This window comes from Sinocyclocheilus grahami, unplaced genomic scaffold (assembly GCF_001515645.1).
Source record: "Sinocyclocheilus grahami isolate Dianchi unplaced genomic scaffold, SAMN03320097.WGS_v1.1 scaffold21.1, whole genome shotgun sequence".
Classification (NCBI taxonomy): Eukaryota; Metazoa; Chordata; class Actinopteri; order Cypriniformes; family Cyprinidae; genus Sinocyclocheilus; species Sinocyclocheilus grahami.
The window spans coordinates 2,765,297-2,781,053 of record NW_015505200.1 but is presented as its reverse complement, the minus strand read 5'-3'; the positions used below and the strand labels follow the sequence as shown (position 1 = coordinate 2,781,053).

Below are 15,757 nucleotides of genomic sequence, written 5' to 3'. Positions count from 1 at the left end.
GAGACCCCGATGAGGATGACGAGCATGCAGATGAGCTTCCCTGCGATGGTTTCTGACAGTTTGTGCAGAAATTCTTTGGTTATGCAAACTGATTGTTGCAGCAGCTGTCCGGGTGACTGGTCTCAGATGATCTTGGAGGTGAAGATGCTGGATGTTGAGGTCCTGGGCTGGTGTGGTTACATGTGGTCTGCTTTTGTGAGGCCGGTTGGATGTACTGCCAAATTCTCTGAAACGCCTTTGGAGACGGTTTATGGTAGAGAAATTAACATTCAATTCATGGGCAACAGCTCTGGTGGACATTCCTGCAGTCACCATGCCAATTGCACGCTCCCTCAAAAATTGCAACATCTGTGGCATTGTGCTGTGTGATAAAACTGCACATTTTAGAGTGGCCTTTTATTGTGGCCAGCCTAAGGCACACCTGTGCAATAATCATGCTGTCTAATCAGCATCTTGATATGCCACACCTGTGAGGTGGATGGATTATCTCGGCAAAAAAGGAGAAGTGCTCACTAACACAGATTTAGACAGATTTGTGAACAATATTTGAGAGAAATAGGCCTTTTGTGTACATAGAAAAAGTCTTAGATCTTTGAGTTCAGCTCATGAAAAATGGGGGCAAAAACAAAAGTGTTGCGTTTATAATTTTGTTCTGTGTATAATATAATATTCACATAAAACATTTTCATTGATTGTTGCATACCACTGTCAGTTTTACAGAATCTGTGTTAGGAATGTAACATCTACCTTTGTGTACTTCTAGTTTAATTGTATTTTACTTAATTAAATTATAAATTTAATTGACACTGAAAACTGTTGCTGACATTTTAAAGATGTCTGAGGCAAAATTTCAATGGTTTAGGGTAATTTTATTCTGAATAAATGAGCTAAAAGTGTCACAATTTTCCCCAGGCTCCTAAGCAAACATAAAACAAATAGTTTCTTTATGAGTGTGATATAATGAATAGAGTGACTCATTGCATCTCAGAGTTTTAAAGTGAATTAAACTATTACAGTGCCTCTGTTTACTGACCTTAGGCCAAGAAGAGGACAGATGCTAGCTTAGCGCTTTGAAATAGCAGGACTGATTACGCACTTCCTGCCCCTTTTCCACTGATCAAGATAATAATTGGCTGTCTGTGTAGGTGGCATCATGGGGTTATTGCCATGCTATTAGTCCATCAGTCCAACTGCTTGATTTTGCCTTGCCGTTTCTCAGAGCAATACGCTCTGCATGGTAATTAAAGACGCATTATGCAGTGAATATCAAATATCTGTTTGATGTCACTGGAACAAGATGACGAATTATTCATAGATTTGGCCAATTTATTTACACAAATCCACATTCACATGGTAAATACTATACATATATTTCGATGATGATCCATTTGAAAACTCTGATCATACATTTGTAGATGAAAACATTTCTAAATACAGACAGTATATGCACTGGGATTGATTATACGATTCTTTCAATATAGGCAGGACATTTTAGACAGAAACCTGTTCAGTCTCTTCTCGTTGTATGTATTCTACAAAGCCTACAAAGCCAGAAATCAATCAATCCTTCCTAAACAAGACAAAGAAATGTGGAAATAAAATAGGCAAGCAAAGCTACTCAAGTCCAGTCAGATTTGAATTCATTAAGGCATTTATAGAGCTAACAGGACCATGCTTCAAGGATACTGAATAATTTATTAATGCCAAGGTTAAACCGACAGCACTTCAAGAAAAGCTTTTAGCTACTTAGCTCTGCTTGTCAAAACATTTCACAAATGTTAATGATAAGACATATATTTCTGCTTAGGATGAAAGTAATTAAGCAAGCTTTGTGGTAGCACATGCTAGCAAAACAAAATCACACTTAATTCCACATTGAATTCCTTCTCACTTAGCATGGTAAATAACACCACTACGTCTACCCTGTAAATGTGTTGCATTGCCATTTGTGCATCAAATAACCATTTCCCCTCAACTATTACATCATAATGGAGGGCACATTTGGAAAGCCTTGGAGGATGCTATTGATTTAAATTCAGAACACTGAATATGTTAGGCCCAGTTTTTGCACTCCACCGTGCTGCTTGTTAATCACTGTAAACATATACACTAGACGAAAGTCTTTGACCATTGTTTTTGTCAGCGTTTTGTTTAGATGTCCTCAAGGGTCAAGGTACAGAATGCATTTTTGCATTTTACTGTGCTACTTTTCCATTGCTTTCCAAAAGACGTTTATTCAAGTGTGCTATTAGTATACTTCTTTTAAACAAAAAAATAGGAAAGTATACTTTTAGTCTACTTTTTATGTACTTCTCAGAAATGGTCTTCAGGTACTTCTCAGAAATATACTTAAAATGACATTTAAGTATACTTGACTTATAGCCTACTTGGAAAAAGTCTAAATATATTTGAGCTATACTTGTGTTCCTAGAATCCGTGTTTTCATTGTTATACTGTAGTACACTAGTACTGCTAGTACACATTTTCTGTACAGAATCTCCAAAAAACGCAAGTGAAGAAGAAACCAAAACAACATATGCTTGCACATGTATTCTAACACGATCATCAGACATAAAACAGCATCAAAACTGAGTAAAGTTGATGTAATGTCGAACAATGAAGAGGTAATAATGACTGTCAAGCTTTGGGGTGTTGATCGACTCTATCTACGTTTTGATTATCGTTCTGAATCCAATTCATAGTCTTTTTTTCAGCTTTTTGTTCAAAATGTTGTTTATTTCTTCTTTTCTTTCTTTTTTTTATGAAACTTACCCACATTCAAGTGTTTAAAAAAAGAATGCATGAAGCTAGAATAAAATGTTTTTGTTTACAAGCAGATACCCTGTTCTTTCTTTTGGTGTTTTGTATGTTCAGATATTCATGTAACAAAATATATACAAATTAATACCTAAATAGGGACATAGTAGTATACTTAAAGTATGATGTAAAGTTCAAAGAAAAATTACGAGTATACTTGCAGTATAAAACTACTAAACTAGTAGTTTACTAAGACTATACTTCAAAGTGTACTAAAAATACTACTACAAGTATTTAATTAGAAAACTATCAGTATTCATATAAGTTCACTTTTAGTATAGTTGCAGTACAAGCTTTGTACTAAGTTGTAAACTAGTTGTGTACTTAAAGTTTACTACTGTTATACTTAAAGTATACTTAAAAGTATACTTTTATATACTAGAAAGTGGGCCAATTTAGTCCCAATGAGTATTGAAATAGTACACTTACAAGTATACTACTGGTACACTGATATTTGTAAACTTGCTACATAAAGTATACTTAAAAATATACTTGAACTTTACTTAAGTATACTTAATAAAATAAACTTGAAATATACTACTTTTTGGTAAGGGTAAACATGCACTAGATGTATGTGTTTAACCATTGTGTTCACATCTGGCATTTGCACTATTTAGCACCTGACGGCATTTTAAAAATGTGGTGCTCAAGTTAAAAGTACTTTTAAAAATGCATTTGGAGACCTTGTTTTTATTGATTTATAATTTTTTTTCCCCAAATTCCACTGCTTGCGTCTTGCATTTTTCAACACATAACATTGTTGACTATTGTGTTGCACTGTTTTTTCTGTGTTTTTAAGAGACATACAACTTACGGGCTGTTCACACAGAAAGCATTTAGGCATTTCACTGTTCTTTCTTATTTTCCTTTGTTACTTGTAAACTTGTTCGGATATGTTTCACCATGCGCTCATTAAAAAAGTGAAACTTGTATTTTGTATTTTTCAGCACAAAAACATGCTTTCTGTTTAAATCACCCCTCAGACAAACACCTCACTGCTTCGCACTGCTTTTTCAGCATCTTGCACATGAGTGTTCGCACATGCAGACAACTTAGAGGCTGTTCACACAAAAAATGTAATTGCATTCCAAGTCTATACCTTGCGAATACACCTCTTCAGGTTGAGCCATGTCATAGAATGTTCAGAATATATAAATATAACTGATGAAGAGCAGTCTGGAGTGGTGTCACATGAGGAAGTGTGCACAGGGAGGTGTCGTGTATATGTCAAACACAATAGATGAGTCAACAGTTGCCATGTTTGATTTAGTCAACATCCTCTCAGGCAAGCTCCTACACATCTCCGCTGGCAGAACATCCGTTTGGTTCCCCATCCGCGAACTTACTCCCTGTAAAATGAGCTTTCCATCCAGCTTTTAAAATGGCAAGCTCTCGTAGCACAGCAGGGCCAGCAATAAGAGTTGAACCTTTTGGTTTAGATGTTGGATATAAATATCAAATAATACTACTTAACTCCAGCTGTAAATATAACTGCAATTCTTTGCCCTTTAAATGGCCTTTTGCACCACATTCAAATTATTTCACAACTCTGAATATAACCCCTATTTAGTGGGGGAAGCCTGCGCCTCAGCAACTAGACGGTTGGCATGAATTCATGGTTTAGGTGTCATCTGCTCTCATTTCCTCTCAGTGTTGCTGTCCTCCGTTGCTACAAACTTTATTTCTGCATTGGCCGTGCGGGAGGCAACACTGCTGTCTCTCACTTTGTGTCTGAAGAGGAAGGGGAAGGTCTTCCTGAAGGACTTGCGGAAGCTGGCGCCCATAAAACCGTAGACAATAGGGTTGATAGAGGAGTTGGCATAGGACATGCAGTTAGCCCATGTCTTGATCTTATATGTTGCGTAATTGGCCTTGAAGTTGGGATAGAAAGACTGGAACAGGACAAAGATCTGTATGGGACCCCAGCAGATGGTGAAGAGAGCAACAATGACCACAACCATTCTGGAAATCTTACTCCTAATGGAGATAGTTCTCTCTGAGAGCAGGTGGACCTGAAATAAACAAGGTTTTGATAAGATTATAGCAGGCAAATGGGTCTGATATGTGAAAAAAGAGATCAATGATATTTTAAAGAAAAGTATACATATTTTTATTATACATTTAGTGACAAGACTCTACAAAAGTATTCAGAACTCTAGTCTTTCTAATGCAGTTATACATTGAAAAGCAGTTCTTTGTGATTTTAATGTACTGAAATCTGACAAGATGAGAAACCTGACATTTTTTTCTGTAAGGATGCTATTAAGAAATATATTTTAAAACTGCAGACACCATACACCTGTTTTTTGATGAAAATGTTTTCAGGTTCTAAATTAAAATGAATTTTGATATTTTTGATGGGGTTTAAAATTAAAGTTAATAAAAGTCTACTGCAATTAAAAGTCGCATAAAAAAGTAATGTTGACAGTAGTTGCATTATCTTTTATTAATATTTTTCATGTATTTAAAATATAGAAGCAGGTTTGTTTTAAAATATTATTAATATTGTAAAAACAAAACTGTCCGCCAATTCAATCCAAATCATCTGGAAATTATCATCTTATAAGTAATGCTAAGAAAACTTGAAATTTCATATACCCTGATATTCATGGTTCAGATAATTCATGGAAAAATAATAGCTTTTCTATAAAATAATTCTATAAAATATTTTCTCTAAATAATGATTAAGATATACAAGAGTATTGAAGTGTATTGAAGTGTTACCTGATGGTTACACCATTTATTGTTAATTTGTTTTTGTTTTTTGTTTTTTACATGAAAGCAACATGAATACAAAATTATATTTCATCATTTTGATATCCTTATATGTCACTGACACTTAAATATTCATATAATACAAAACCGCAATATGCTGTTGTAAGTATACCCAGATAAATAAAGCCAGCATATTTTCTGGATTAAGATCCCACTGCTCCATTATTCATGTTGTGAATCTGTTAGCTTTGAAAATGAACAATACAGACCGTTGCAAAGGATTTACATTGAAGATATAGTGGCGAAGAAGATAATATGAAGCAAAAGCATTAATTAGAAAAAGAGTACAAAACTAAATCTAATTTGATTCCACAGTGGGCACTTTTTGTTCAATTATATGGAGATTAATGCCATAATCACACAAGAACTCCAGAGTTTCAAAACTCACTACAAGAAAACAAGAATTATAAGACCGTGTAAACATCTGCGGGACAAAAAGCAGTAGGGAGACTCAGGAACTCTGATTGAGTGAGAGGTCACTCAGCTGTAATGTTGGAGAAGACCTCAGATAAGAAAGAGCTTTTAAGAGCTTTTAGTCTGGAATTCAAAGCGAATGTGTGGCAAAGCTAACACTGCTCATGTATCAAAAAGTCACGATATTTACAGGGAAGTGTGGTAGTGGCAGCATCAAGCTGTGAGGTGGCTTTTCATTATCAGGGACTGGTTTTCTTGTCAAAGAGAAAAACTGACTGTGCAAAATATCTGAAAATACTGCAAATCTAATAAAAAAAAGTTGTGCCACTGCTTAAATATTGTGAAGCATAGGTGTGAACCTAAACCCTGTCACAAATCTGTCTGAAAAAATTTTGGCCAAAATCAAATGTGAATGTTTCAGCTGTCTGAGGTGTCCAAGGCACTTCTGAACCTAATGTATGCATAACATCAACTAATATGTTCAGCTTAATCTGTTTGGTTTTTTGTAGGCAGCATATGATCAGTTCAGCAGTTGGTGAAAAGAATAAAGCAGTATCTGAAGGAGTGAAAGAGTATATATCTATTAAAATAAATGTGTTTATTTCAGCACATGATTCCATTTCTATCAAAAAATAAGTCACTAAATATATGCTTGTTAATTTTCAAAGCTCATTTTACCTTGTTGTGTTCCAATCTTTTTGACCTAGAGAAGATTTTATTTTTCCCGAAAAGCTAATGTTATTGCATTTGACTAAAACGTACTGTCTTTGCTCATGCAGGGTATAATAACTTCACTTGTTACACTTGTGGTGTTCCCAGTCAAAAATGACTGGCCTATAAAAATTGCTTCTAAATTTCTCACTATTCTGTATTATTACCAAATGTTGGATTCAATTTTTTTGTAACTAATTTCTTTACTTAAAATTATCGACGTATAACTAAGGAATGAATACTCAATTTTTTTACTAAGAATAATTTATATTAATATAGTTAATTTTATTAACATTTAAATGTAGCATGTACAAAATCAAGTTATTTATTTATTTTTACAAAGTGCTATATATATTCTTTTGTCCTTAAATTATTTTTATTTTACCTTATTAAATAAAGGTTACTACTACAACTACTTTAATTCTTTACTTTTGAAGAGAAGAAAAGAAACCAAGATGTTTCACAACCTCTTGAGAGGATATACACCTGAATAATAGATTAAAGCACATATAGCCTTTCATATCCATTCAGTGAAGTGTCATCACTGGTTGATACACATGATTGTACCTGATGGTTGTTATCCACTGGTTCCACAGAGGCTTGCCCCACTCTCTTCAGCATGAAGGAATAACAGAAGGAGATGGTAATGACAGGCAGTAGATATACGGCTATGAACTGATAGAGGATGAAAGCTTTCTCGTGAGTCTTTGATGGAAACCTCTCCATGCAGTATTTTCTTGGTCCATACCAATAGCCATCCTCAAGCCTCTGGTACAGGAAGATTGGTATGGAAAGGATGAAGGAACCTTGTTGCATAAGAAAAGGGAAGATGAGAATTTTAATGCTTCGTTTTTAAAACATTTTAAAATTGATAGGAGTATTCTGGGTTAAATGCAGTTAGGTACTTTGTTATGCACTTACATGGAAGTGGATATGTTTAAAAGCATAAAAGTGAAGCATGAATTTTTGCATTTACATTAATTCTAAAAAAAAAGTTATAGGAAAAAAGTAGAACTGTGTGTGTGTGTGTGTGTGTGAGAGAGAGAGAGAGAGAGCGAGAGAGAGCGCATATGTGTGTGTGTGTGTGTGTGTGTGTTTGTTTGTGTGTGTGTGTGTGAGTAAACTAATGTGAATACTAATGAGATCAGAGAGAGTATTCACTCACAGATGAGACAAAAAAACGTTAGAAAGGATAAAGAGATTGTATGGGCTGATTTACACAAGATGCATTTCTGCAGTCTTGTTTCTCTGCTTTGAATTGATTTTGTATGTAAACATACGTTATAGACAGTTGACAGTTGCGCCGTATCTGACTGCATCTCGTGCATGAGTGCCATGTTTTTAAGACACTGTGTCAAAGAATTTAGAAAAACCTGTCTCAGGACTCTGCATTCTTTTTCAATGCTTTTGTCTCACGTAAAGAACATGTTCTACAGTATATGAATGGCCCCATCACACAAAGATGTTTTATTGTAAACTTTCCCCAAATATTTACATTTGCATTACTATTGGGCCATTCACACAGAACACACTTGCATTAAAAAAAAACGTAAAGTCTAGAGATGCTGTTCATCTAGCATTCATCATGTTTATGTGTTAAAAAAAAACTTTGGAGAAATATGGTGAAATACAAAAATGTGTTTTGTGTGTACCGCCCCGAAATGTGTTGGTTTGTTAAACTAAAGAGTAAACTGAATTTATTTTCTCTGGTAATCAACCACAGGTGACAGATTGAGTTTTAACAGATGAACTAATTATTGCAGTCATAGAGAGAATACAGCCTAGTGTTTGTTATATGTAGGGAAGGTGTCACCTTTTTTGAATTTTTTTGTTGATAATTGTACTAAATTACTTACCGATCCAGATACAGATGCTAACAATCATTGCGACACGAGGGGTTCGATGGTGCAGGGATTTCAGAGGATACACAGTCACATAGCAACGGTCTCCACTCATCGCCGTAAGAGTGATGCATGTCGCCTGTACGGTCACCTACACATTGCCAAACCCTTTGTTATCATGTGTTCATATCATTATCAGTACATGCAAGACAGATGCACTCCAGACATCTAGAGTAAACGCTAAAATTGGATTTAACTAATCTAAAATCTAGCACATCAAAAACACAGCCGCATAATGATTTCAGTACAGGCCAGTCTTTAGTTCATCGTCTTTTGAATTAATTCTAGACACAAAAAAAACAGCCCCATTCACTTGTAGGTGAATTAATTGAACTGAAGTGTCTGATTGCTTATCTTAAATTAAACGAATCAGGTAAAAGGAGAGGCTTTAGCTCTTTGATGCAACAGGTGTGAACAAAGAGCTGTTCCATCCCATCATCTTTTGTGCAAGGTATCTAATGATTAAACAAACAAAAGAAAAAGTGTGCTTAGCCTCAATCTGAGGAGGCCTGTGTGTCCGACAAGATAAGCTTCACAGCGCTGTACAAAGAATACAGGATTAGGAAAGACCAAACCCACAGATTATTCCTCCCACAGCGATTGTTTGGTGTTTGTGTTGTTCATTCGTTCAGTAATTAAATACAACTATGAAGGAAGACTTGTAAATTAGCAGCAGACTTTTTCATTTCCATAAAGCAACATTTCATTTAGTAACGATTGCACTGCAACTTTGAATTTACTTCAAAGTATAGCTGAAACGAGTAAAATGGGCTGGCATATCCCTTTGGTCGCATATTCTTTTTCTTTTCTTATGTTTTTAATGCTAGCTTTTATAAATATACTGTGTCCTACTTTTTTTTGTTTGGCCGATGCTGTCTCACACAAGGCAGTGAATAAAGATTGACTCACATCTTCTATTATCTACATGAAATGAGGGATGAATCATAATGTTGAAATGCCACACAAAAATAAGTTCTTCCTCCGTGTACACCCAAATGTAAAAAAGAGAGAAACGGTTCTATTCAGTGATGGTTTTCTGTTTTGATGTATATTTAATATGGTTGTTTTAAATGGGTTCTCAGACTCTTTTATTTATTGCTGCAGAGAGGTCGCTGTTGTTGGGAAAGCTTTGAAGCCTGCCAAAGTTACAGTTTTCAAGTAGACGGACTATAGCATAGCTTGTTATCCTTTCGGAAAAAGTAGTTAGCTAGTTAGCTACAGGTTGCTAACAGAAAGTAGCTTACTATATTGAAACTATTTAACTATAGGCAATATCTATCTTAAATTCATAACAAATATATCATATTCAATATCATTTCATCAGAGCTATATTTTTCTGGTCCAAAAACAAGAGTTTTTGAATGAATCTTGATTAGGGTGATTTACACTATTTACCGGTAATAACTAATACTAGAATATCTCAAATGAAAACTGTTTTATTCGGTGTTTACAGTGTTTAACTAAACATTTTACTGTTAAAAAAAGAAGAAGAAAAAGATGCTTAAGGATGCAATCAACCTATACAAACCTATAGTTGCTGTCGTACTTACCTCGAAACACTATGGGAGGCAGCACTTTTAGCCCACATCCTCATTGGCTAGTATTAAAATATTTAGCTTTGCTGACTTGCATTAAAATCAAACCTGTGATAATCACAATAGATTTAGCACCTAATATCAGGGTATTGATGCCCCTTTTTTTCTCTTTCTTTTTTTAACCCTTTTACCAGCCCAGACTCTTTGGTTTCTTGCACATTTTGCTACCTTTTTTAATGTGAAATGACCAGTGAGGGGTGCTAAAAGAGTGTTCAGTTTTTATCTGAAATAGATAAACATGAATCCAGCAACATTATTACACTTGCTGGTTGTACGTATCACTGCAGTAAAATGAAATGTCTAGTAAGTGGCACTAAAACTTTTGCATTCCAAAATAAGTTACCACCTACAGTAAACACTGCCCTAAACCTAACTGGTAGTGTTAACAAAAGCAAAGGTGAGAATGAAAAACGCATTTGCTGAATGTACCAGGTGAGCTACCAAGCAAATTTACTTCATCAGAAAAGTGTGATGTGATGCAAACGCCAAAATATATTAGTTTACAAATCATGCACTATGGTAAAGTGTTTTAAGGTCATAACATGGTTAAGGAACCACACAAAAATAAGTCTATATTAATTGATAATCTGCCCGTGAAATCATAATGTGCGAAAAAAGGAATAAATGTTGTGGATGTTTTACTGCCGCTAGTGGGCATTTAATCTGGAAACTGTGGTGAATTATATGTATAGGCACTTTTTTTTGTGTGTGTTATCCAAAATAATGTAGGCAAAGGCATGTTTTTCCAATGAGCCTAGGTTGCTTTTTACCTTCTTTCTAATCAGAGTTTCAGAAGCAGCATTGTCTCTGGCAGACAGTAAGAATGTGCTTGTCCAGAGAGGAAGATTGATTGTGAAATAGAAGCGGAAATCAGAAAAAGTGCAGTGATTTTCTATATCTTTATGCACCTCTCATACCAAAGCAACTACATTTGTTTCAAATTTTTAATTTATAATTTATTTAAATTATATTTAAATATTATATTATACTCAAATTTATTTCTAAAGCACTGAATAAAACAACAACGTTGACCATAGTGCTGTACAAACAGTAACACAATGAGCAGACAACAACATTTAAAAAGGGATCACATCCATATAATTAAGTAATATAAAAATAAACTTTAAAAATAAGTTCTTCCTCCGTGTACGCCCAAATGTAAAAAAGAGAGAAACGGTTCTATTCAGTGATGGTTTTCTGTTTTGATGTATATTTAATATGGTTGTTTTAAATGGGTTCTCAGACTCTTTTATTTATTGCTGCAGAGAGGTCGCTGTTGTTGGGAAAGCTTTGAAGCCTGCCAAAGTTACAGTTTTCAAGTAGACGGACTATAGCATAGCTTGTTATCCTTTCGGAAAAAGTAGTTAGCTAGTTAGCTACAGGTTGCTAACAGAAAGTAGCAACAACATTTAAAAAGGGATCACATCCATATAATTAAGTAATATAAAAATAAACTTTAAAAAAGACAGTCAAAATACATCTTAAATAGGATCAGAAGAGGCATATATGGTACTAGCAACCTATATATTTATATTATAAATATATAGGTGGTAAAATATAATATATATATATTTATATTTATAATTTGTTTCACTATACAGACTCAATCTAATAATCATTTTTTATTATTATTAAAAAATATGTGCAAATCCCAATTGCATCCCAGTGCCGAAACTTGTGCAGGGCCATACAACCCAAGTTCTGCCCAGGACAAGTCAAACATTTGGTCATGAATATTAATTAGGTAACGTGACTTGAGCTAATTAATTTAATTGCCATAAAGCAACATCACAATGTACCCATCTTACACATTGTGTAAATTGTCTAAACCATAGGGACTATATTATAGGTCTTAATCAGTGTACAAATCCATTTATTGCTACACTGTAAAAAAAAAATCTGTGACATTTATGGAAAAATACCAGCAGCTGTGGTTGCCAGAACTTCACCGTAAAAAATATGGTAGCAATATTTTAGGTTTTACAGACTTGACTTAAATTCAAAATAAAATAACGTATTTCATTAAAGTCACCCTGTAGTCAAATATATTATCCCTTAAAACTTATCTTTGATCATCAAAATGACATATTTAAATGTTTTTTCTTGTGAAAATAATTTTCTCATGGCTTAAAATAGCTTGAATGTAACTCTACACCCTTGCCTCATTTACTATACGCTGATCTATGGATATGCAAATTAGTCCCGCCTCCACTCAGTCACACCAGCCAGCGCCTCCTGATCCACTGAACTGCAGTAAACGCAAAACAATGGCATACACGGATAATGACTGATAAAACTCTGTTTTTACTAGCGGACAACTACAGTGAATACTGTAACATTCGTTGAAGTTACTTACTTGACGATGTTGTGTCCTAAAATGCCTTGAAGACTCGAATGCAGCAGTTTGTGATTCTTAATTTGCACCCGCGAGCATGCATATGCGTGTGAAGTGCAGACGCCGATGCGGGAGAGGTGCGTCTGACTCCAGGTTACTTTTACACTGTTGCTGCGGGTTATAATGCAAGTTAGCAGTTCTAAATTCACATTAAACCACAGCTTCATGGGTTTTTTGCTCTGATTTATTTTGGGATTTGTGCTGGTATTGGTATATTTTGCATGCTAGTGATAGGAATCAATCCCTTGCCGTGATTGGTTATTGGATTGTGACGTAGCAAACTGAGGGCTGTTTCAAACCGTATTTCTGGGACTGCCATTGGGAAACTACACATTTAAGGAGAAAATACTCAGCAATGGTGTCGATTAATAGATTGGCACATGGTTTATCTAAAAGCATATTAAAAACACCACGTAGACAAATAAACAACATAAAAAACTTGATTTTCACTACGGGGGACTTTAGCTAATGTAATGTTAATAAACCAATGTATTGAAGAACTAATATATGTTTTGAACCATTGTAATGCACCGAATGCACCAAAAAAACTGGTGGTGATGAGAAAGTCACATGATGAACCAAAGCTCATCACAAATAGCTTCTTTTCTAGGAGCTGAGGAGGGCAATACTTATATATAGAAGTTGCACAGTGTCATTCACACAAACACTAAGTCCCATCACGGTGACACACGATACTGAAATAATGCAATAAACATTAATTTAACAACATTAGGTGTAAGATTAAACCCTAATGTACACAACTGATAAGAAAAAAACTAAGAAGAAACATGTTATTTCAACAAAAAAAAAACATCAAATATGAAGTGTCATGCAGGGAATTCTGGGAGTGTCAATTTATGTTTTTTCACTAAATTATACAATGGCTTTTTCTTTTTCACTTCCAAAAACCGTATTTTTAACAGTATTATACTGTGAAATGACATTAAATGTAATTGCATTTATTCACCAAATATAGTATGGAAACTTACTGTTAACCAGTTAACAGTTTTTTTACTGTAGCATTTTTACAGTCTTTTACTGTTAAAATCACAATATTTTTTTACAGTGTACTTGGTGACACTGTTGGGTATTATACTGAAGTCCAGAATCCTGTCAGCATTGATCTTTACACATTTATTCCTCTTACTTTTCATTTCACAGTGACTTTGTCGGACGCAGCAGGGACACATTTACACTACACAAAAGAAAAAATTGCTTATTTTTAACAATACGTCTTGTGCAGTGTTGTTCGTGCTCTGCTTACCTGTTGGAGAAAAGCAACAAATTTGCACATGAAGTCTCCAAATATCCAGCCAGGCAGAGGGTAGAGGGTAGCAGTGAATGGCACACAGCACAGCAGGAATATGATGTCAGTGGCAGCCAAGTTAGCTGAGGAATTAAGTGCTTTGTTATGAACGATCTGTTTCATTTGAATAGAAGGTATGGAAAAGGTGAATGTGTAATATGAGGTGCCTACTGTTCATATTACTGTTATCTCCTTGGGGTATAGGGATTCTGTCAAATATTGTGAAGTCAAAAATGGTTGAAGACAGAAATGGTGGAAAATGTGAAGTGAAAATGCAGTGAATTAAATGCAAGCTCTGACAGCAACACTGTAAATCAATTTGAGTCGCTGTGGATGATCTGCCTTTATTCCATTCCAAAATTCACTAAAAGTACAAATACAGTAAAATTACAAATACTAAAATGCCATTATAGTCATATAGTGGCAATGACTTTTTTGATTGAATACTTCATTCAAGTTCCATCAATTTTAAGGTATTTCCTAACCTCACAATCTTGCTCAAGAGGTCCTTGTGAAGCGTTCTTTGAGGGAATGCAATAATTCTTACAGTTACATGACAGTACATCATTCTGTGACTAATGAATCATTCACCACAAATATACTAATATACACAAATACAGTCAATAAGAGGCTCAACTCCAGTTTGCTTCCTGTCGCTGCAAAATTAGATTCATCTGACTTTACTTCTGATACTAAATAATCATGTAAAATACTTAAATAATACTTTAAATAATAATAATTTATTTGTCTAGCAGCTTAATATATGAAATGCAGTTCAAAATGCTTGGTTGGTCTGAGCATAAAAACATTTACAAAACATTATAAAAACAACAAAAAGGATAATAAAACAGTTAAAATAATTAAACGAAGATATCTCATAACAAAAATAACAAGAGAGAGAGAGAGAATACATTGACAAAAGAGACTAAATTATATTATTCAAGAGCTAAGAAATGTTTTTAGAAGCTTTTAAAAGTGCAACTGCTTAGAGCTTGTCTAATGTGGTAAAAGGTTCCAGAGGTTTTGTGCAGAAAAAAACTGGCTGCAACTCACCAATGTAAAAGTTAGTGGCGGTCCTCATCTGTCTGTGCTTGGAGATGACATAGATCACCAGTGAGTTTCCGATCAGCCCCACTAGCATGATGAGAGAGAAGAAAAGGGGCACCAGCCAAGCATCCGTCAGGAAGGGGTGCTCCTCGTCCTCCGTATCCTCCATAGAGGAGTTTCCAATGGAGCTGTTCAGCAGCTCGCTTGAGTTCCGGTCTTCACTCAGAAACATAATTTTAGACTTGGGAAAGACCTTGAAATAAGATGAAAAAAGTAAAATGTATTCTTTCTGACAGCGACAAAATCCTCATGCCCACCAATCTGATTAATTTTAAGAAAAAGCTCAAAGGCAGAGTGGATTTGCTCTCATTGGTTTTATACACAGCCAGCACACACGTGGGCAACAGAATGATTGTAGAATGAAAAACTGATGTCAGGTCGCCTAGCAACAATTTTAGGGCTCTCTCTCTCTCATTCCACTGCTATGTGTGTGCAGAGAGAGCAAAATATAAATGTGGTATTTACCCTGCAATATACACATAGCCTAAAGATGTGCAAACCTGTGCAATCAAAGAGATCAATGTGATTCAGTTTGTTCTACTATCACACCACATATTTCTAAATTAGAAATTACTGGCCACAACATGGAAAGATACAATTACTGCTTCTTGGGACTGTGCTCTTTGCATCACCGCAAATTGCCAAAGGGGATCTCCTTTGTTGCGTCCAGGTTACTTTTTTCTTACTAAATGCTATATATGCACTCTTGGAGCAAATCGAACCAAATTCAGAGAAA

At 34.9% G+C, this 15,757-nt stretch overlaps 1 protein-coding gene across 1 annotated transcript; it reads right to left on the bottom strand.

Moving 5' to 3' along the window:
* Positions 1-4,454: 4,454 nt before the first annotated feature.
* LOC107559038 (G-protein coupled receptor 54-like) lies at positions 4,455-15,196 on the bottom strand. Its single transcript, XM_016242768.1, has 5 exons — positions 14,968-15,196; positions 13,873-13,997; positions 8,574-8,709; positions 7,285-7,523; positions 4,455-4,829 (listed from the first exon to the last, which is right to left on the bottom strand). The coding sequence occupies exons 1-5, from the start codon at positions 15,191-15,193 to the stop codon at positions 4,455-4,457; spliced, it is 1,101 nt and encodes a 366-aa protein (XP_016098254.1). The 5' UTR covers positions 15,194-15,196.
* Between the last annotated feature and the right edge of the window lie 561 nt (positions 15,197-15,757).

Bases quoted from the DNA above. Each gene is read 5' to 3' on its own strand.
- LOC107559038 (XM_016242768.1), bottom strand. From the start codon at position 15,193: ATGTTTCTGAGTGAAGACCGGAACTCAAGCGAGCTGCTGAACAGCTCC. The intron at 13,998-14,967 runs GTGAGTTGCAGC...TTAATTCCTCAG, and splicing joins CGCCACTAACTTTTACATTG to CTAACTTGGCTGCCACTGAC. The intron at 7,524-8,573 runs GTAAGTAATTTA...TTATGCAACAAG, and splicing joins TAGCATCTGTATCTGGATCG to GTTCCTTCATCCTTTCCATA.